Source organism: Agelaius tricolor, unplaced genomic scaffold (assembly GCF_023055355.1).
Source record: "Agelaius tricolor isolate 1412-34295 unplaced genomic scaffold, bAgeTri1.0.p SCAF_8, whole genome shotgun sequence".
Classification (NCBI taxonomy): domain Eukaryota; kingdom Metazoa; phylum Chordata; class Aves; order Passeriformes; family Icteridae; genus Agelaius; species Agelaius tricolor.
Window position 1 is genome coordinate 39,439,720 of NW_027269268.1, and position 22,809 is coordinate 39,462,528.

Consider the following 22,809-nt stretch of genomic DNA (forward strand, 5'->3'; position numbering starts at 1 on the left):
CATCTAGGTGACTTTTCTAGACTCATCTAGGCTCACCTTTCTCATAAATGGTCTTACAGAGTCCTTTCAAAACTGGACTGTTCTCTGATTCTGAGGAATTACAAAAGCATGGAAGAATCTGTCTACAGCAGTGTAGGAAGCCAGGCCTAGTGTTTCAATTCTCAACAGTACATTGAACATCCACATATTTAAAACAGGTTTTCAGCTTTAAGGCTCAGTTTATGCACATGTATTTTTGAAGCATAATGCAACATTGTGGGGAAAAAAGTTGAAAAGACTGCCTTTCAGAAGAATGCTGTTACAGGTAATGTATGACTCAAAATGCAGTGTTAGGTTTGCCATTAGCCTTTACAGCTAAGCAAATTTACAAACAATTCTATTACAAAAGCATGAAACTAAAAGTAGTAATTAATTTAGGTTAGTATTAATGGAATTGAAACAGGTTTCATCTTGATGATCATTATCCTTCATGTGCCAAAATGGAGAATGCTATTGAAACAATATTCTTGTTCTTTATTCCAGCACACCTTTCAGTCATGTGCCTCCCTTGGCACCCTTACTCACTAAAGCCCTCTGTGTTCTCAAGATGTGCCAGATCACAGAATTAATATATTTCCTCCCTTTTTAACTACTCGACCTTCTGTAAAACACAGGCCAGTTTAAATACCAGTACAGCAGAACCTGTCTGTCCTTGGGTCTGGGACTATTGCCTCTTTTAATGCACAGCTCTTGTTGTTCTCCAGCTTGTTTCTCTTGTTACACTATTTTTTAAAAATTCTGAGTGCTATATTATGAAATTTTTTAAGTACTACCACACTGTTTCTGTTATTTCATTCCTTAAGATACTTCCAATCATTTTATGAAATATCATTTCTTCAGGAGAGTACCTTCCAAACTTGTCCACTACTTTAGTGGTCCAGTCAACCCTTTAAGTTGCATAAGAGTTAACCCATTACTCTGCAGTAATGGCAAAGCAAGCATTTTTAAGTTCAGGAGTCCTTAAAAGTAAATTCTAAGTTAGCCTAGCACATCAAGGTTACCATTTTATTCTTTTTCTCATTTTAAGGTCTTTCCAAAGGAAAGGGGGAATCAAAAAGTAACTAGATAGAATCAGGTACATTTGTGTCAAAAACTAATACCTCATGTACTTTACAGGTACTGACCAGTTAATTTAAAGTTCTTGTTTTGAAAACTGATATATGTACAAGTCATCTCAGAATTAAGACTATAATTTGTATTTTTTTTCTGCCTCATGTGACTATAGTAAAGCTAAAACAGATTCTCAAGGCAGCTCTATCCATCTATGTAACTCATTTAATTAGGTAACATACACTTGATGTCTCTGTCACTCAGCAAGGTTATAATTTACTGTTTGGACAATCTCTAGCTCACCTTCAGTTTCTGCCTATTCCTCAGTACAGAATCACTGCCTATAGGTCTGGTTCAAGGAGTTCATTTTAGCTCCTTTGCTCCTAGCATGTATCCCTGCAGCTGTAGTTCCTTAAATGCTAGCTTTTATAGGGGAGGAATCATAAATGTGTTAGAGAGCCTTTTTCCACAGCATCCTTCCTTTCTTCAGGGTCAGTAGCAGCAGCTTAGGTACCTTTATTAAAGGTGCAGATACCTTGTTCACATCCAGATCTTTGGTTTTTCAGTGCACCTGAAACAGCTTCAAATAAAAAAAAAAAAACCCCAAAACCTGAGCAACCACAACCAAACAGAAAAAAGCCCCAACAAACCATTAACGTATCAGAATTCCCTCTCCCCTTTTTCTACACCCTGAAACTAATACAGGTTGAAAGGGAACATGTCCTGTTCCATTCCATCCCTCCAAAGATTTTCCCAATTCCTCCTTGTACACAGGCTGAAATAAAACTACTTTATGATTAAAGTGTAGGTACAAGCCTAAATTTAAGGGCAGACTTTCCTGGTGACTGAATACTTTAGTAGGTACGACTAGCAATTTGTTCTCTAATAAATATTTAATAACAAGAAATTAAGATTTGTGAAGAGCAAAACTAGTCCCTGAAGATCAAAAAAATTAACGCAGTTTAAAAGTTTTTGGAGGTGGGTAAACAGTTGTAAATACAGTATATAGTAGGGTCATTAACTTATATTTATAATTGCCTTGTGTACACTTCCAAATGTAACACTTCATGTTATGCACACTACACTGCAGCATTTAACTGGGCATGCACTGACAAACTTTAGTATGTAAACAATATAAATAAAACTTCACCAACTACACCAAGATATGTTATAACCAAACCTTCATGTTAAATAATTTTTTTAAGGCCTGAATTGGTCTTACTAGTGGAATAGTTACAGATCCTGTGTTTTAATATATGAAAACTTACAATTTCCCTGGAGATGAGCACAGCTAGGCTGAACTAATGGTAAATTTACACACTTCAACTGGTTTAAAATAAACAGCATGGTAAATTTAAAGAGTTTTGATTTTTTTCATCTGATGTGGTTTCCCAGCATTACGATTTCCTGACAACAGCAACGTTGGAGAAAATGAAACAGGAAACAGCTTGATACTTTTGTGTCAGCAGTTCAAACTTTAGAAGAAAAAAACCAAACCAACACAGCATTGTTTGTCTATACATACCTTTAAATTATTTTTATAATCTTTTTGCCATATGGTTCCTCTCTATATATAGAGACTTGCAATGCAAAAAAAAACCCCAAAATTATGTTCATTTCAAGTGCTAAAAGTATGAAAACAGTGGAATAAAATGAAAATATAATGTGAACTTTTGGATGCAGTCAAGTAACTTTAATTTCATCATAATCTACAAATATATGTACATTTTTAAGCCAGTTCATCTTCCCATACATACCAAATTAATTCCATTTAAAGTCACGTATGTTCCCTTTCACAGTGATAAATCCTGTATTAGCTCACTTTGCTACTGTCTGCAAAAAGCTGACATGAACTGGAAGATCAGATTTCACTGATCTCTATTTGTCAGTTTCTCTCTTTAGAACACGTATAAAAGCATCTCTTGGAACCTCAACATTGCCAATTTTTCTCATCAACCTCTTGCCTTCTGCTTGCCTTCTTAAAAGCTTCATTCTTCTTGTAATGTCGCCACCATACTGTGGAAAAAAAAAATTACTAAGCATAAATTATAACTGCAGCTACAGTACATTCCAGCCACACAAAACTCAATGGTTTAAAAATAGTCAGAAAGGCTGGTTATATTTTGACAAAAATATTACTTTATACTCCAAATAGTTTGGTCTAAATGACACTAGTTAAAAAGAACAAGGAGGAAAATAAGCACATTAATTTGGACAACTGACTGTTGAACTCTGTCACCTAAATATATACATTGCTGTAAACCTGGCTGACACTAGACAACACATTAGATCCAAATCCCCTTGGAATAGCAGCAGGATACCAGCTCAGATACACTGTGGCATCTTGACTAGCATTAGGTGCTTACATCTAGAAAAATGACCTAAACCTTGTACAGTGCTGAACAGTCACCATCCCACAGCTGTGCTTAGCAGAATTCTACTGCAGTTGTGAGAAAGGGATACTTGTTTAATATTTTCCAGTATGTTCAATTCAGAGAGTTAAAACCAAGCTAAGTAAGAGGCCTCACAGTTTTCCAACAGTTTTGTTGAATCTTGGCCATAGTCAACTATTGACATTTAAAGCTTTATTACAATGTATTACTGCAAACCTAAATAGAAGTTCAATAACAATCAAGTCTCAAAAGAAGCCCATTTATATTTCCTTCTTTCATCTGAAAACCAATTTAGAAAATATAAAGTTACTTATATGCCTGTGTACACACACATACACTGTTAGAAAATGATGAGATGATGAAACAGACACACTCAAAGTGTGTGACTGAAAATGCCATTACTTTATCTGATCCATTCTTGAAGCTGCAGCAACATGTTACAAGAGTTGGATTTTAAAATAAAAATTTAAAAGTATCTGTTAGAATTCCACAGACACTTAGGAGGCACAAGTAGAATATATCTTTGCTGGGTTTCTAGGAAGAGATGGGCATATCATCTTAGCAGGATTCTAACGTATACAAATGTCAGAAATATGGAGAAAAAAAATACCTACACATTTTGCCACAACATTTTTTCTGTAAGGCTTCAGCCTGCAAAATAAAATAACACATATAGCTTAACATATTAGAACATCTGCATGTGAAGTTAAGAACTTGAGTTGTTAAAATGTTATTTGTTTTTCTCCTAATTTTGTAAGATGCTTTGTCATCATAACATTTACAGGTTTTGTATACAAAATATGAAGCTTTAAATAGAAGATGAAATTCACAGTTTTCAATTCTAGAAACATCACTTAGGACATATAATATGTACATAAAGAAATCACAATCTTGGCTTTTTATCTGGAATTTCTGCTATGACTCACAGGAAGCATTACATTCCTGTGTATATACACGTATAAACAAATTCTTACAGCACTTCTGCCCAAATTCTGACCTTTAGTTATTTTACCACTACTTAAATCCTATTTAATCAGCAACAGAAAAATGAGAAACACAACATCCAGGAAATGGTTTGCTTTAAAGAAGCGTGTGCTCGGACAATCTTTTTGTGTTCAGCTGAAACGTATTTCCTTTGGAACAGCACAAATCAGCTATTTTTTTGCTGACTCTCACAGCAAAGTATTCCACAACTAGCTAATTTTTTTCAGTAGTAAGAAACTTTTTCTACTGCCAGAGGAAGTGGACACTTGTGTTGGAAGTTACACTTTATCCACTAAGTGCAATTCTGACCCCAAGCAATCTAAGATAGAAATACAATTTCTTTGTATAAATTTAATTCAAAATGTTAAGTCAATAGTCACTGCTCAAATGTGGGTTTTTTTCTTCAAGTAGCATATATCAAGAAAAATACAACTTTATAGCGAAATCAAAGTCCTGTACTGTATAAAACTAGGTAAGACTTCACAAGTCTGTATTTTACATATCTTAAAATACAGACAGAAAAAAAAGAAGGGGAACAGAAGGGCTTCACTTACGTTTCTCTTGCAATGATTTTCTTGCCAATGGCAGCCTGGATGGCTATTTCAAACAACTGTCTAGGAATAGTCTCTTTTAAACGTTCACACAGGAGTTTACCAGCAGCATAGGCTTTATCACTGAAAAAAAGGTCAGCAACACTAAAAATTGATACATAAATCAAACTGTTTGATTGAAGGATTTTAGTAGAGGTTTTCCTCTTCTTAACTCAGAACATAAGCTGATCAGATCAAATTTTACATCTAATAAGTGGTCTCTGTATGTCACCTGTTTCATACTAACAGGTGATAAGACTGTATTAGCCTCAGTATATAACATCATATCAAGTATTTATAAAAAACACCCCGATTATCCATGACAAATGAAGACATTTTGAATACTGCCACAGCTTCAAGTGAAATTTTAAACTAGGTCAAGGAGAATTTTCATTGATCGTAGGCCCAAGTGGTCAAAAAACACATATTACAGAATGCTTTAAAAGTCTGGTTTTATATCACAAGAAAAAAATAAATTAACATACTCTTGTCATCTGCTAATAAAAAATATCTAACTGTATTCAAGATCTGCATATGCTTCAGGTTTTGGAAAGAGAAAACAACAAAAGGTCTAAAGAAGCTACTAACAGATACTTTCATAAGGTGTTAGAAAGAAATGGGTCTATCTGTATAAAAATATCCATATCTAGCAGACATTTTTACCAACATACATGTTTTCAGGTAGTGGCAATGTGACTCCTTGCCACCTGTATAGAGCAAACATTTAAACATGAAGTACTTGAGTCATGTTCTTTGAGCATTACAGTTTTAAGAGGTACATATATTTACTTCTACAGTAAAACAATTGATGACTATATTAATACCAAGCTTGCAGTAATCTCTGTAATGCTTTCTCTATAAATGTTATTCAGCATAATTCTTACAGATCCAGTTTTTACAGTGGGAAGACTGAAAATACCTGCAGCAAGAGCAAAATGACTGCAACCATGAGTTTAAAAAAAACCAAACAACTGAAATCTAAACCCAAAAGAAAGTAAAGTGACTAAAACAGTTTTAGTGAATAAAACCAGTTAGTTTTAGTGAGTAAAACAGTTCAGGGTACAGGCTAAATTGATCAAAAAATACATGTTAAAGCAATAACTAACTTTTGCAAGGTGTCCCACTCCATTTTGCATCTTTTCAGGTAGACTGCTAAACACTGCATGCTAATGAGAAATGCATTAACTAGCAATTGAATGCAAGACAGTTACTCCCCTTCAGCCCCATGATCCTTCTGAACAAGGCAAGGGGTTTATTCTCCTATGTCAGCTTTCTGGAGTTACAGAATTTTAAGAATTTCAAGATTGCAGTTATGTAAAAAAATATGAAAATATTCAAATATTTAGCCACTACAAGTATTTTAAGAAGGAAAACTAAACAACCCACAAAAGCAGGCATTATTGGAAAGGGATGCTGAAGTTACAGAAGGGAACCTTGTAAAAACCTTGTGAGAAGATAGGGCACAGGCTGGAAACAGGAAAGGCATTATTCTCACCTCTAATGCCTGAAAGCTCATAGAAATGGAATCATTTTAGCAAAAAAATTCTGAGGTAATTGCATCCAGTAAATATTTACATTATCCTGGTACTCTGTCTGGAAACAAGGTAACAACAAACTTCTATGGAACAGGAATTAGTGGGAGAACAAAATCATTTTTTGTCAGTATTAAGCATCATAAATTACTCATCTGGCATCTCCTAGACTGGTCTACACTTAAATTTTTCCAGCCCTTTAGAAGATTGGCATTTTGCATTTCTTTCTCTCTGCCCTACATTTTCCACAAAAATATGATATCCAGTACTTAAGCTGAGAAGGAGAAATAAAAAAATTACTATTATTATTTCCTAATTTTCATACTACAAAATACTTCTCTTTTTCAGTGGTAATGAAGGTGGTCAGATGGAAAAATCTTCAATGCTCATACACATTTTTCATATTAAGAGTAACACATATACCTAGAGTCATTTAGAATCATATAATCATTTAGGTCACTTAAGACCTTAAGATCATCAAGACCTATTAATAGACAATGTTTTTATTGTTATTCCTTTTGAATAAGGAATGCAGTAAACCTACTTGTGTATGATAGTTGCGAGTTCTTCAACTGGATTTCCATTTAGAAGAATATCCATTTTGATTAGGTCTGCTGATTGGTAACCTGCATCTTCATAATCAAAACTAAAAAAATAAAAGCAGTTCAAAAATTAGTCATGATATTGTATAAATTATATTTTGCATTCTTTGTTCCATAGATTGTATAGTCATATTTCTTAATAAAATACTTGAACTTTTTAATATAATGGGAGCACAGTTTTTAGTAGTCTCTCAGTACTTCTTCACACTAGAAATGTACCACAGGTGATGTCCCCTCCAGTGCAGAAAGAGGTCATCTTGACTTCGTGGATGTCTTTCCAATCTAATGAGCAATTAGAAATCCACGTGCTTAATGCAGTCTTAAAGAACCCTTCAACACAGCTTTTGTATACCTAATGTCCTGAATGTCACAGGAATCAAACACCAATCCAGGACTGTCTTCTTTTCATCTTCTCATTTGACAAACTTTTTATGTGACCCCTATTGTCACCATCTCTGACAACTAAGTTTTTCACTTTGTTTCCAAACCAGGCAACTATCTTTGGTAGGTGTAGGCCTTACTGTCTGTTAGTTTGCAAAAATTCTTAAAAATAGAAGAGATGCAGAGGTGATGTATGCAAAGACAGACAGATTAGATAGATAGATAGATGACAGATAGATAGATAGATAGATAGATAGATAGATAGATAAACAGACAGATAGATGGATCTTGTGTGTATAATTGTGGAGGATAATCAATATCACTGTAATGGGGTCAAATCTGAAATATCAGAAAAGGGGGAGGAAAAATCCTTTGAGATTATTTCAAAGTACTTCTATCTTAGTTGGCTTAATAACCACAGATAGGTGAATGGATCCATATTACAGAAATATGATTACTGAGAGCACTACATACACAAGCTGTATTAAAGAGTCAATTAGGAAATAAAAACTAATAAATAAATAAGATAATGCAACATCATTGGCAATCACCCCAAATCAAAGGAAACCCAACAAAATTCTGCTAATGAGACAGGTTCTTGATAAACAGGTTAGGTTTTATGTATTGGGGGAGCTAGATCCAGAGAGGAAATCCAAAATTTCCATCCCTCCGTTTCTTCTATCTTGCCTCTCGACTTTTGTTTATGCTTTTGCTGCATATATAAACCCAGGCAAGACATGTTTTACTTACATTTTTAAGACATAATTAAAGAAAACATTAACTCAAAGCAAATTCAGCCCTTCAATAAAATTCATTTTTATGTTTGTAAAATAAATAATGTAAGTAGGTATACCAGTTCCTATTGTGTCATTAATATCCTATTAATGACATCTCAATATACCAGGTTTGTGAGAGCCATTGAGCCTCCTGGGGCACAAGCTCATCGCCATGCAAGATCTTCCCTTCCATTAAACTCACAAAGGCTCTTCACAAACATCTGAGCACTGTACTAGACTCTGAATTCATAGCAGCCACCCACAACAGCAAATTTGTCTCAAAATACACAATTTTCTTTTTTTCACAAAATAAAGCATGTATATAAAGTAAGTACTGTTTGTTTTAAATACCACATTGTTTTTACTGGCTTTAAATAATTGATGTTATTTTCCTTTTTCCACCAAGAGACAGTTCATACAGTAAGTAGTACAGTTTCAGTGATTCCATTGAAAAAAATTGTACAGTGTCACTTCAGACAAGGACAGACCATTTAGGTCTTACTCATATAGATGAACCAGTGCCACTCCAGGGGGCGCCCTTGAAAAATACACTCATTGCCAAAAACAATGATTATTAGATAGTGACACACTTTTCATGTTTTTCAGACTTATTTCCATACATTTTCACAGTGAATCTAATCCATTCAAGATGAAGAGAGACTAGATTTGCAGCAGCACCAGAAAGGAATATTCTTTACTTCTGCCCTCCACAGCTGTTCCTCAGGCATTTTTTTACCATCCCACCCCCCTTCAGGGTCCAGGGTGGGAGGAGGAGAAGGGGGAACAGGGGAGGTAGTTACCTTGCATAGCCAGAAGACAGAGACTTAAGAGCATCATAAAAATCCACCACAATTTCATTCAGTGGAAAGAGGTATTTTAGCATAACCCTGTTTTCATCAATGTACAACAGATCTTTCTGGACTGCCCTACGATCCTAGACAAATAAAAATTGTTTCAGTTTCCCTTGAAATTTTCTACCAAAAAAATACAAAGCAAATTAAAATGAACAGCAATCAAGCTACACAAGAGAATTCCTGTACTTAAGACCCAAAATAACTTTCTTATTGGTAGTTTGCTGAAGTCCCAGGACAAACTTCAGCACTGTAACAAATGAAGTGGTTATAACTAATGCTGAATTTCTGAAATCCTTAACAGCTTCTGCTTATTGCTGCCACTGTAGGACTTGCAGGCTCATCTTCTTTCCTCCCAGAAGGGTGTTCTGAAAGTTATTTTAGAAATTCTTTTCAATAGATCTTATTCTTCACTGTACTGCTTTGTATTATGCATTTTGGAATGTTAAAAGCTAAGAAAAATATTGTGAAGAAATAATATAAATATAATATGCATGGCAGTTAAAACATTTTCAATTAGAAGTATTCCAAATACAGTTAGGCAAATTTGGCCATCGCTATCCTAAATTTACTTTCAGTGAAGTACTGAAAAAAGTACATGGACACATAGTCAGAAGTGTTGGCAGAAGTTGTATTCCCATGAATATACTTCTAAAAAAACCAATACATCTTATTTCCCTGCTGCAGACTCCATTCATTCAGAAGAAAAGAACTAGCTATGAATTAGTCTAGTACAGACCAAGCACTTTGTTGTCACTGAACTTCATCATTAACTTTTCCATTTATGGATTCTGTAGTTCAGAATTTTAGAAATAAAACATTTAAAATTATTTTATCTTTCAAAAGTACCAAATAATTACTTCAAAGATACTATTTAAGTAGTAATATCTATTATCATACTATCTTGTGTCTTCACTTTAAGTATGAGGTGAAGAGCTTAATCATGCAAAGGAAAAAATTAAAACTATACACCAACCTGGCACAAGGTAATTATTTTCCCAATATATTCATGAGGTGTTACAATAGTACCAAGAACAGTTGGCTCCAAATATTCTGATACTGAAAATTTATCAGGAAACTGAGCAGGGTTGATAATAGTAATCTGGTCTTTTCCATACTCCTGAAAACAAACAAATAAACCAGATATTGTAATTTATTAGTAAGTAAAATGAACAGCAAAGGAGACAAATATAGCATTGAAAAAATGCTAAAAAATGTTTCAATTGTCTGAAAACATTGGTGCATTATGCAACCCAAGTTTAAACCAAGGAAGATTTTAGAAGAGATTTTTATAAAACATATAGAAGTCTGATATCAGCACATCCTTAAATATCATTATGCAGAAATTAGCTTTTGACTTGGGAAATGACAGAAACACAAAATGCCTTCCTATCCATCTTTCCAGGTCTCTCTCACCCCTGTAAATTGAGGATCTTCTTTCTCACTTCATCGTGATCCTCTAAGTTACTATTACACAGCTTCAACAGAAGACCTGCTCTAAATATTTTATAGTTCAGTGGTGGGGACTTTCTCCCCTAAGTAGAACTTTGGCTCCCTCACATGCTGAAGTGGACTTAGAAATGAAGTTTTTGATTCCTGTGTAAGTGCGTTCATTACCTACTTTTTCCAGTCCAACATCCCAGTAAGGGCTGGAGTTACCCTTCCAAGGTAAAAGGAAGGTTATGCTGCTTATTGTGTAAATGCAACTTCCCTCTCCTCCCTGTCCACTGACAGAGACCAAACTTACAGCATTGTTTGAAAAGAATCCCACATCAGCAGTCCAGAATCACACACTAAAGGTGTCAACTACTTCATTCCTAGCTGCTATACTGCCTGAGTAAGAAACCAAAACAACCAGAGAGATAAAAGGTTTATGCCTTACACCTTGCAAGTACAGAAACCTTTCTTATACAAGTTTTTAGTAATTTGCAGGATAATCAGCCAGTCAATTGCAGCCTCCTCTGTCAGCAGGTGCTCTAAGTCTACCTCTTTCTAAAACTCAAACACAGTAATTCTATTTACACCCAATTTAATGAAGTCAGCACAGGCCCATTTAATTGTGATCCAAAAAATTCACTTTCACCAGCCCCTTGCCAATCTACAGTATCATCACAAGCTATTCCTAGAAACGTTCATGTTTTCTGATGGATAAAGCCTGGGAGATTATTTCACCTGCTTTTAATGCAGTTCAGTCAGTAAGCACTTAAAAGAATACAGCAAGGTATGTGTCCTATACTCCCATTTTCAAGGAAAAGTATAAGACATAAAGAGAGAGTGGCTTGAAATGAAACAGGAAAGAGCAGTTAACATCCTTAAAAAATTAAAAACTATTTAATAATATACTGGTGTTTCTAATGCTTACTATAAAATACAGTACTAGCCTACATTTTAAAAAAATACTCTAGATGTTTATTATATTTACGTAATTTTTTTATTAATTTAACATACCTTTATCAACTTTGCTGAGGAAAGAACAGCTTTATATGGAACTGTAGGTGCAGTCAAAATAACAGACATGTTATACTCTTGTTCCAAACGCTGATTAAAGACTTCCATATGTAGAAGACCAAGGAAACCCAATCTGGAAAAAAAATACCCTGTTGGTAAAAGTATTTGTGTATCCCCTGGAATTTCCCAGTGATCTTTTTCACCCTCCAGCATGTTTACAGTGCTAGTATGGCAGTACAGGCAAAGCAAACAACCTTCAAGGGACCAAATAATCATACAGTTGAAAAAGTCGTGGAGAACAAAAACTATTGATCACAAAAATTTTCATTCTCTGTGCAGAGAATGTAAGAAAATCAAATGAAATTAATGATCTTTATCATTTATTTGAATTACAGCTTACAATTTTGAATTAAGTTTAATTCTACCTTCAGTTTATTTAATCATGCATTCTTAACTTATGAACAGTTTAAAAAATGAAAGCAGCACAGAAACCTCACCTCCATCCGGCTCCTAAGGCAAGGCTACTGTCACGATGAACAGTTACACTGGAGTCATTCAATGTCAGCCTTTCCAAAGCACTTTTGAGATTATTATATTCTGTTTGATCTATTGGATACATTCCTGTCAAAATATATTAAATAGAAGTGATGTGACAGAGAGCTTTAGCTACTGTGTACCTGGCTTTCAAATATGCCACTTACAGTTAACAGAGTAATAAAATCAGGAATAGTTACTTTCTGCTCCATCAGTTTTTAAATGTGAAAAACAATATAAGGATTCTTTATTCCTCAAAAAAAAAAATTAGTCAAAACATAAAAATGTTTTAGATTACCTCAAGAATTAACATCTAAACCATAATGGTAGGATCACTGTACTCCTCTAATCCTTCACATTTATGGAAGATTCACGATTGAGTATAACCACTGTTTTGCAGTGTAAGTGTATAGACTTCACTGAGATGTTCCCTCAAAGCTAAGAGTGAGTGAAAAATAAAAAGCATCATTTCTAAGTTGCAGATATTTCTCTATTCTTTTGAAATTAATAAAAACAGCTATTTGTATAACTACTGCCTGAAATAGATTCTACTGTATCACTTTTCACATCCTTGTATGCTCAGAAAATGTCATCTACATCAAGATGCAACACACATATACAAAAACATCATCTACATGCCTAGTCTCCATGAGACAGTTCGAGTGAGTTCTACACACTCCTTCACAACAGGTCTAGAAAATTATTTACAGAATTTTTTCTAAAGCCACCTTCTGTAGCATTTGTAGTAGTTACTGAAGCTAGTGACAACAGCTCAACAGAATCATTCAAGCTCAAAAAGTAAAATATTTTACAGGATTGTTCTGCATATTAGCTCTGGCAGTTTACCGTCTTTAACAAAAATGAAACAGCTGCTAAATTTTAAAAGAAGAAAAACCAACACAATAATTACAGAAACCTGATTATCAAGATGAATAATTCCCTCTATTTTTTTCTAATTTTAACCCTTTTTTTCCAGCTATTAAGAGTTTACTGGCATAAGAAACAATAATCGTGTTTGTGTTGTATTCATGCAAAACCAGTCAGCATTTATTACTAATCCTGCTAAGTCACAGGGAGAAAACACAAATCTATGTAAGTGACGCACCTCAGCTAAAATTCTAATTCTCCCTACTCTTAATATACAGTTTTCTTTTAAAAGCTCTAACAGCTCTTACTCTTGTCAATGGAAAAAAGTAACTCCTCTTTATATTGATTTACTCCTCACCTGCAAAAACCATTGGCTTCGCTGACTTAAAGCCAGGCAAAGGCTCCACTGGCTGTTTATACAAAAACAGTGTGTCTCCTATTTGGGCTTCCGTTACTTCTTTCATTCCAGCAATCAGGTACCCCACCTGTCCTGCATAGCTAAATAAAATTGTTATTATATGGACATGATTGTTGGCATTAGCAGTATTTCTACTATTTTCCTACTTGATTTAGCCCAGCCAGAAATTCAAATAAATCACCCCCTAAAAAGCCCATATCCAAAGTCCAGAAGTGAGATTTAAGTTGTTTCATCTCTGAGTTGTGAACAGTCTCAACTAGCTCTTTTTCTGTTACAGCTGAACAGTACATTTATGATCCTGGATTTTGAATACTGTGATGCTCTCAGTTTAAAAGCTGGAGCTAGACCCTTGAGAAGCTCCTAAGAAAGAAACCAGAACAGTACCCAGCTGCCAGCACAGCAAGTTTCATATACCACTAGGATGAAACTAGACAAACGCTTTCCATCAGCACATTATGCTAATAGGAGGGGAATACATGGTAAATATTGAGTAAAACATAGTGTACTGGTTTTGGCTGGGATGGAGTAACTTTCTTCAAAGCAGCCTAGTATGGAGCTGTGTTTTGGAATTGTGACTTAAACAAGTGTTGATAACATACCAATGTTTAGGTGTTGCTGAGCAAGCCCTCTGGGTTTCTCACTGTGCTCCAGCAAGAAGACTGAGGGTATGCAAGAGACTGGGAGGTGACACAGCCAGGACAACAGACCCAAATTGGCCAAAAGGGCATTCCATACCACAAAATATCATGCTTAGCAATACAAAAGAAGTGTAGTCTTTCCAAGGATTTTACTTGTAGACTAGCAGGACATCAGTCTGCTTGTGGGAGGTGGCGAATAATGGACTGTCTTTGCATCATTTGTTTTTATTTCTTTTTTTTCCTCCTTCATTTATTAAACTGCCTTTATCTCAATCCACAGGTACCTCCTCAGTTCTCATCTTGCTAGGGCTGGCTGGACTGCTGGCTGGGTTCAACCCAGCAGACACAGTAATGTAACCTGAAAATGACCCCAGTAAAGTCATTAATGTGTATTTGGATGCACACTGGTAAAACTTCTCCACTGATTCTAAGTACCTGATTTTCTTCCCACTGCTGCCATTGAGAAGCCAGTTTCTGGAAGCTGTTGCATTCATGGATTTTAAGTTTTCCACCCTCAAAATATGCTGCAGCAATAACTAAGATGAAGCCCCATTCCCTTCCACTCTCAAACAGGGCAGTTCCTAGAAATAAATTGGACAGCTGAATAAGAATATCGAACACTAGCCTTTAAACACTTAGCTGTCCAGATGTTCCATGTACTACAGAAGATAATGGATTCCTCCCACAGCAATGCCCCAAAAGCACTCCTTAAAACCTTCTGCTTCAGCATGCCCAAAATAAAAAATGACACAGAGCATTAAATTGAAAATAGTAATTATTAAAAAAACCCAGCACCAAAGAACAAGAACAAAAACCTAGACATCTCCCAGTTTTTACCTCTCAAAGCAAAAATCAAACAGAAATGCAGGACATTGTAGCTTAGCCCAATATACTATTTTTTCCACTGTAAGAAGTTTTTACTTACAGCTTATGTGTTGGCTGTTCATTTGGAGTCAGAATTCCAACTTCATGAACTTCATATCTTTTCTTAGTGTGTGCAGACACAATTTTCTGTCCCTTTGCAATCTCCCCACCAAAGAGCGCAATGTTAGCTATGACACCTCGGTAGTGGTCAAAGGTAGAGTCAAATACTAAGGCTTTCAGTGGATCAGCAGTATTACCTTGGGGTCTGTCACCAAAATAAATTAGAACAACGTATTATGCAGTGTGTTTTCATTCACTATTGAATGAGCAAGCATGCCCACCCCAAACACTTTCACAGAATCACACTAGGATGGAAGGGATTTCCAGTATCACCTGATCCAACTTTTCTTGGCAAAAACATTCTTGGCTTAACAAATGGCCTAGCAGCCTGCCCAAACAAACCAGAGAGTATCCAATGTTGTGGAATCCACCACTTTCCTGAAGAGATTATTCCAATGGCTCTTTGTAGCTACTATTTAAATACCAGGACACAGCAAAAGGTCTCCCTTAAACCTTCTTTTTCCAAGGCTGAACATATCCTTTTTTCTCAAGCTTTCCTCAAAGGGCAGACTTCCCAGTCTTTCAATCATCTCTGTGGCCCTTCTTCAGCTGGTCCATATTTTCCACACAGAAGTGACAAAAACCAAACACGGTATTCCAGGTGTGGACTGACCACCACTGAGCAGAGTGGGATAATGACTTCATCTCTGCTGTTGATGTCCCTGTCCTTGATGTCCCAAGGCAACCCAGCATGCTGTTGTCTTTCTTTGCTGCAGCAGAACACTTCACTCACATTGACTTTGTTGTCCCCAAAGACCTCTGGGTCCATTTCCACAGAGCTGCTCCCCAGCTAGGTAGATTCCAGCCTGTGTTGTCCAGGTGCTAGACCTTTGCCTCTGTTGAATTTCATAGGGTTCTTTTTAGCCCACTCTTCCAGCCTATCTAGGACTTCCTGCAAAGTTGCTCCCCCTTTCTGAAGTGTCTACTTCCCCTCTCAGTTTGGTATCACTGGCAAAATTCACTAGGGTACACATCCCAACTTCCAGATCACTTAAAAGAAATAGCATTGAACCCAATGTGGAACCCTGACAGACCCTACTTGTGGCCAGTCTGAAAAGGAGCTATTTACCACCACCCGCTGGGTGCAGCCTGTCAGACAGTTCCCATGAGACAGACCACTCCAGACTGTAACACAGTGGTTTCTCCAGGAATCTGTGAGAAACCTTATCAAAAACCTTTAAGATCCAGGTAGAGAGAAACCCAGGTAGCCACTGTCCACCGCTCACACTACACAGCAGGTTACTCTGCTGTAGAAGGTGATCAGGTTTGTCAAGCACAATACATCCTTGGTGAACCCCTGCTCGCTTTTCCCATTCACTTCATCTGACTTGTCATACCCCCAGGAGGATTTGTTCCATACCATTTCCAGGGACTGCAGTAAGACTAATGGGCCTATAAATTCCTGGATCCTACTTTAAGTTCTTCTAGTAAATTCGACATTAGCATTCTTCCAGTCTTCTGGGATGTCCCCTGATCTCCAGGACTTCTCAAAGATTACAAAGAGCAGCTTTGCACAGACACAGCCAGTTCTCCTACAATCCTCAGGTGGATACTATCAGGGCCAATAGATGCACAGGGGTCAGGCTCCTGTAGCAGCTCACATATAAACTCCTTCTTTGCTGAGTGGGTCTGTGCATCAACCTGCATTTTTTGCTCCCCAGGCCTAAAGCCTAACAGTGCTGGTAAAGACAGAGGTGAAAAAAATGTCCCTCTGCTTTTCAGCCTCGCTGCTGACTAATTCACCTCTCCCGTTTAAGAACAAGTCACTATTTTCCTTCTGTTTCTCCTACATCTATCTATAAAATATTTTTTTTAATTAGATGCATATTAAGTGTAAAACTACTGCCAATACCGTATAAATACAACTCATGATTTCCAAATTACTTTTAAAGGTTAATTAGACACATAATTAAATACAGACTTACGGTGGGATCTTCTCAATGACCTTTTGAAGAACTTTTTCAACATTTGTTCCTTGTTTAGCAGAAATCTAAAACAAATCCAACAACAACTTTATAAGACACATCTTACCCTTATTAATTAAATAGTGTCATGTTAACTTAGTTTGGGTGGTACTCATAAAAGCACTCAAAAGGACACTCTAGAATGCTATGACTAAGAAATACTGTCTCTACTGAATGGCAATTATTTTTATGACAGAAACGAAAATCATTTATGGATTGACAGTGAGAAATAATTTAAAATCCTGGTTTCTAATCCTGAAAAAATACTAGAATTTTTAGCTGAGAGTTATTTTCTCCACTCTTACAGGAGACAAAATTTAAAGAAATTCTTATGTCAGACAAGAACAGGCAGACAGATAGTACTCTCTTAATTTACAACATGCACATGTCACATGTTAGTTACAAAGTTATATTATCAGGCATGTTATAAAACTCAGAGATCTTACCCTTATGCATTCATCTGTAGGGATATCAAACAGCTTCTCAATTTGTTTTTCAACTCTTTCAGGGTCTGCATTTTTCAAGTCAATCTGTAAAACAACAAACTGCTAAATATACAAGAAACCAGATCTTCCACATCATCCAGTACTGTACAAAAAGTACAGTAGAAAGTACAAAAAACAGCCAAGTACAGCAAAGAACTTTTATGTATTTATAAGTAAACACTGTCCATCTTCAGGAAAACATCAATATTCATTTTACAAAGTCTTCCTTCCTTGATTTTGGGAAGGATCCTGTCCATAACTAGTCTCATTTTGGCTTGTTTCATTAGGGAAAACACCTTTGTCCAAGAGTTGATAAAAATCTTTAGTTTACACAGTAATTTGAAATCATTAAGAGCTACCTACACTGTTTACAGGATTACATATTAAGTACAAAATAAATCTACAAAAAGAAATTAACATAAGCTGAGCAGTAATTAATCTTGTGATTCCAATAACACAGCTCTCAAAATTGTATAAAAAGTAACACTTAAAATTTCTCTTAAAATTAAGACTCCACTTTTTAAATATTGAGCTCCTAGTCATGTTATTTCCTCAATATTAATGAACTTTAAACATCACCAATTCCAACCATAAACCCAGCACTGCAAAGTCCACTACTAATCATGTCCTTAAGTGCTACATTTTTAAATACCTAAATGTATTTCATGAAATTAAAAATTTCACAGCAGTTAAATTGCAAAATTTAACACAGCAAATACACAAAATTCCTAGTAATGTTAAATCTAAATCCTATAAATATTATAATAAATCATTTTCTTTACTTCTCTTTGAGGTTACATTTCTGATCAGCACTATACACATTTAAACAACCCAAGTATTTAATAAAAAATGCTAATAACTTTATTACCTTATTTATGACAGGAATTATTGAAAGCTGTGCTTCAAAGGCAAGATAGAAGTTTGCCACTGTCTGAGCCTGAATACCCTAGAAAATAACATTGTAAAGTTTAACACAGAAATCTCCTCAGTTTTGGTGTGGTTTTGGGGAGTATTTTTAGGCATACTATACAATTTAAGATTACATTGCTATTCTATCAACTCTTTCATTTAGGAGATGGATAAATAAAAGGTGATTGATTATATGCAACTGCTTTAAAATCCCACTACTATTTTTCTGCAATGTAATACTTTCATGGCAATAGCCCAGGGGCAGAAACACTGCCAGAAAAACAAACAAAAAAAAAATCCCACAACCTAGTTTCCCTCTAGCTAAAGGAAATCCTGAAATACTAAATAAAAAACAAGAATTAAATACTACACCTCATTTGCATCCACCACAAGTATGACACCTTGACAGGCAGATAGTGACCGTGATACTTCATAGCTGAAATCTACGTGGCCCTATGGAGAAAACAGATGTTTACAATTTCAGGTATTTTTGCAAAGATTTCTGTACTACATTGTTTTCATTTGTATATTTGTATAATGAAGTTCACATTCTTATAAAAGAGGAATTGAATAAACACAGGAAGCCAGAAATCTCCTACTTTTAACTATAAGGACATTTAGATTTGTGTGATTTCAACACTGTTTATATTTAACTTACTGGTGTGTCAATAAGATTTAAGAGGTAGTTTATTCCTTCATGACTGTAAAAGAGAGATGCAGATTGGGCTTTAACTGTAATTCCTCTTTCACGTTCCACTTGAAGTTTATCCAGCACTTGTTTATTACGGTCAGTTTTAGAAATTGTACCTAAAAATAAGGAAAAAAAAAAAGCTTTATTACCTAACTTACTACATAAATCTTGAAAATGCCATTAACCAAAAGTTAACCAAGAGCAAATGAAGCTTTCCCATATAATTAAGCTAAACAAAGATTTTCAATCAAAAACAAAAGAGTGCATCAACTCTTTACATTTGTCAAATAAAGTTTACACAATAAAGTTACATAAAATACTAACCTGAATAAGCAGGATAAAAAACATCATCTAAGAGATTAAGAAGAAGGAAAAATTCCCTTGAATTGTAAATAATTTTGATACTTAAGGAAACTTCCCCTCCTATCACTGAGAAAGAGTGGCCCACAGCTCTAAACTCAATCTCAAGAGCCAGATGAGCATTAGCATAGAGTGACAGACCTAAATTCAAAATCCCATTCTATCACAGGCATCAGGCAAAAATGCTCATGCTGATGATACATGGGAGGTAATCATAAAAAATAACTTTGATCAGAAGTTTCTCTCCCTGGTTTTGTTTCATTCATCCTTAAATGCGAGTCCAGAACTCCCAGGTCATGACAGTCCCACCCCTTCTGTCCACGTCAACCACAGGCAGTAAACATCATAAACTTAACATGTACTGTTCTGATGGATGACTGGTTAGAGTGACAGGAGTGACATCTTGAACAAGGAAGATGTTGAAACAAGAAACATCTTCAAACTCCTTTTCAGTCTCTTTCCAAAATATGTACTTCTTTAAATGAATTACACACTTCTTTATGCCTACGTGTAGGCAGATCTCAACCATAAAGTCCATATATCAGTAACACTACACAACTGAGAGCTTAAAAACCCAAGCAACACTAGGAGAGCAAAAATATTAGAAATTTTAGTATAATCAACAGTACACAAACTTAAGATGCCACCTTCCATGTCAAGAAAAGGTAGCATAAAATGAGAATCTTACCTGTAATTTCCAGCAATCTGTCTGCTAGTGTACTTTTGCCATGATCTACATGAGCTATAATACTGAAGTTTCTAATGCTTTCAACGGGATACGTTGACATATCTATTTCTTCCTGAAAAATAAGAATTTCTTTTCATAAATCAAGGTTACAGTCTCTATATAGCATATGACCTGGCCTTTAAAAAAACAAATTAATTATTTTAACATTTTTTCTCTAGAAGTAGTACAGGTTGAACAGAGATACAAAAGCTTGAATTGTCACCATTGTTTAAAATGTCAGCATTTCACTTGAGTCATACAGACACATATATTCTTTTATCACTACACAATTATGAACTATGCTGGAAAGTATGCAAAAGGTACTATGTTCCTATGTACATAGGGAGCTGGAAAATTTTGTTTTAGTTTCACATTGGTGAAACTACTAAACTTCAGGATTAAGAAAACTGGATTCAGGGGGCCATTAAGGACATCATTCTTCACAGGCATGATAGGAATACAGAGCCATTATCTAGAGACTCAGCGAGTAGTAACCTTATCACAAGGAGCAAGCAGACAGTGAAAAAGGATGCTACAGTGTCGAAGGCGCCAATCCACACACAAAAGTCAAAGTATTTTATTTATTTACAGTTCTGTGCAGAAAGGGGCTCTTGGTGGAAAATCCACAAAGCCAGCAAACAACTATCAAAACGTCATACTATTTATACATTTTAGCAAACAAAGGCATTATTATCGACTGCCTAAAAGTTACATAGTTCTTTTAATTCGTATTCTATTGGTTAAATTATTCCCTCACTTATGCTAGTTAGCCAGCATGGTCTGTTTCTCTTGAGTCGGTGGGTTTCTCGGGTCTATGGTCGTGATCTTCCCCTGCCAGAAGTACATTTTTCCCCAGCCAGAGCCTATTTCAGCACACTTGCTGAGCTGACTGTGTTAGTTCTTTCCTTATCCTGGGAGTTCTGTCCTTCTGGCCCGTGAATTCTGCCTTCTTTGTGCCCACTACTAACATCGTTCTCTCCAAGCTCTGTTAACCCGTCCCTAGAACCGAGATCACTGAAACATGTCAAGCCCTACACCTTAGCAAGGCAGTTCTACCAAGCAGTAACTCATCCGTCTCACTCCTGGACGCCAGCGTGGGCCGCCTGTCAATGCGGCGAGCCCAGGGGTCTGGCAGCAGCCGGCCTGGGCCAGGGGCCGTAGGGCCGCCCGCAGACTCACCTTGCCGCGGGAGCTATAGGGCTGCCGCGGACTCACCTTGCCGCGGGAGCCGTAGGGCAGCCCGCGGACTCACCTTGCCGCGGGAGCTGTAGGGCTGCCGTGGACTCACCTTGCCGCGGGAGCTCTAGGGCCGCCCGCGGACTCACCTTGCCGCGGGAGCCGTAGGGCAGCCCGCGGACTCACCTTGCCGCGGGAGCTGTAGGGCCGCCCGCACGCCGCGGGCAGCCAGGCCTGACGGCAGAGCGGGGCGGCGGCGGGGCCGGGGCTCGGCAGCCGTGCCCCCCAGCGCAGCGCCGCCCTGCCGGCGAGGGCCATGGCGCGGGCAGCAGCTCAGCTCAGCTCAGCTCAGCCCAGCTCGCCAGGGCCGGTACCCTCAGGCCGGGCCGGGCGCGCCGCGCAGGGCGGGCGCAGCGGCCCGGAAGGGACGGGGCGGGACGGGACGGGAGGCGGCGGCGGCCGCGCTGTGACGCGGCGGAAGCGGTGCCGGGGCACTCGGTGGGACCGAGGGATGGGGCTGCTGCGAATTGCTGCTCTGTGGGCGATGGGTTTATTGCATGCCATGCCGGCCGCTCTGCTGGCATATGGCTGTTGTGGCCGTCAAAGCTGAGCTTTGTTAAATTCTGGAAGCAGAAGAGTGTTGTATTCTCAGACGCGATTTCTGTGTGTTACTCTTCATCACAGTCTTTGCGGGTCTTCCAGATACTTTCCTAGCTTGTATCATTCCTAATTTGGTGTTTATTAGTGACCGCGTGTTCCGCTGTTTTTTCTTGAAATTTTTGCATTAAGGTTTCACAGACCTGGGAAAACGTGCAGGCAAGGGTCGCTGTTCTGTTCACATATATTGGCTCCTCCTTTCTCTTTTGCTCAGTCTAATTAAGATTTCAACTGTAGCTATGTAAAATATTTCAGAATTTTTTTTCAAAATACTTTTTCAATGCCAGCAGACTACTTAGCTAAGAAAGCTTCAAATAGTTAATCAGATTCACATCCTAGGCATGTGCCAAATAAAGCAAGTAAATTTTGAGGGCAAAATCATTTAAAGGAGGTTTAATTTCAGGATATGAGTATAAAATTTTTACTCCTTTTTAACTTAGAAGGATTTGGTCTGAAAAGGCTGCATAAAAGGGATAGGTAGTGCAGACAGCAGGAATTCCATGTAAAATGACTTAGGATTGTGCAGTAATGAATTTGTTAATGTAGTTCACTGCTGGGCTGATCCCATGGAATTTGGGTAGTAATGGACAAAGAGAGTCCTTTGGCAAATTCATGAACATGTACAGACAAGGAGAAGTATGTCCTTGAATGGTGAATGAATGCAACAGGAACCAAGAATCCAAAGCCATGATCCAGAGCAGGCATATGAGCATAGGAGCTGTATTTGGAGGAAAACATTCTCCCTGCTACACA

General features: G+C 37.0%; 1 protein-coding gene across 4 annotated transcripts; it reads right to left on the bottom strand.

Moving 5' to 3' along the window:
* Positions 1 to 2,760: 2,760 nt before the first annotated feature.
* On the bottom strand, positions 2,761 to 21,832 carry GUF1 (GTP binding elongation factor GUF1). 4 transcript variants are annotated; one of them, XM_071432460.1, is made up of 18 exons: positions 21,586 to 21,832; positions 21,403 to 21,438; positions 20,185 to 20,296; positions 19,104 to 19,252; positions 18,818 to 18,898; positions 18,405 to 18,482; positions 17,498 to 17,581; positions 17,013 to 17,077; positions 15,029 to 15,232; positions 13,406 to 13,545; positions 12,144 to 12,267; positions 11,647 to 11,779; positions 10,175 to 10,318; positions 9,148 to 9,281; positions 7,133 to 7,234; positions 5,021 to 5,140; positions 4,097 to 4,133; positions 2,761 to 3,105 (listed from the first exon to the last, which is right to left on the bottom strand). In XM_071432460.1, exons 1-18 carry the CDS (start codon positions 21,715 to 21,717, stop codon positions 2,968 to 2,970), a joined length of 2,013 nt encoding a protein of 670 aa, XP_071288561.1. In that variant the 5' UTR covers positions 21,718 to 21,832; the 3' UTR covers positions 2,761 to 2,967. The 4 variants fall into 4 exon arrangements, with proteins under 4 accessions (XP_071288561.1, XP_071288562.1, XP_071288563.1 ...); XM_071432461.1 differs by lacking the exon at positions 21,403 to 21,438; XM_071432462.1 differs by lacking the exons at positions 21,403 to 21,438; positions 21,586 to 21,832 and adding an exon at positions 21,476 to 21,495.
* Between the last annotated feature and the right edge of the window lie 977 nt (positions 21,833 to 22,809).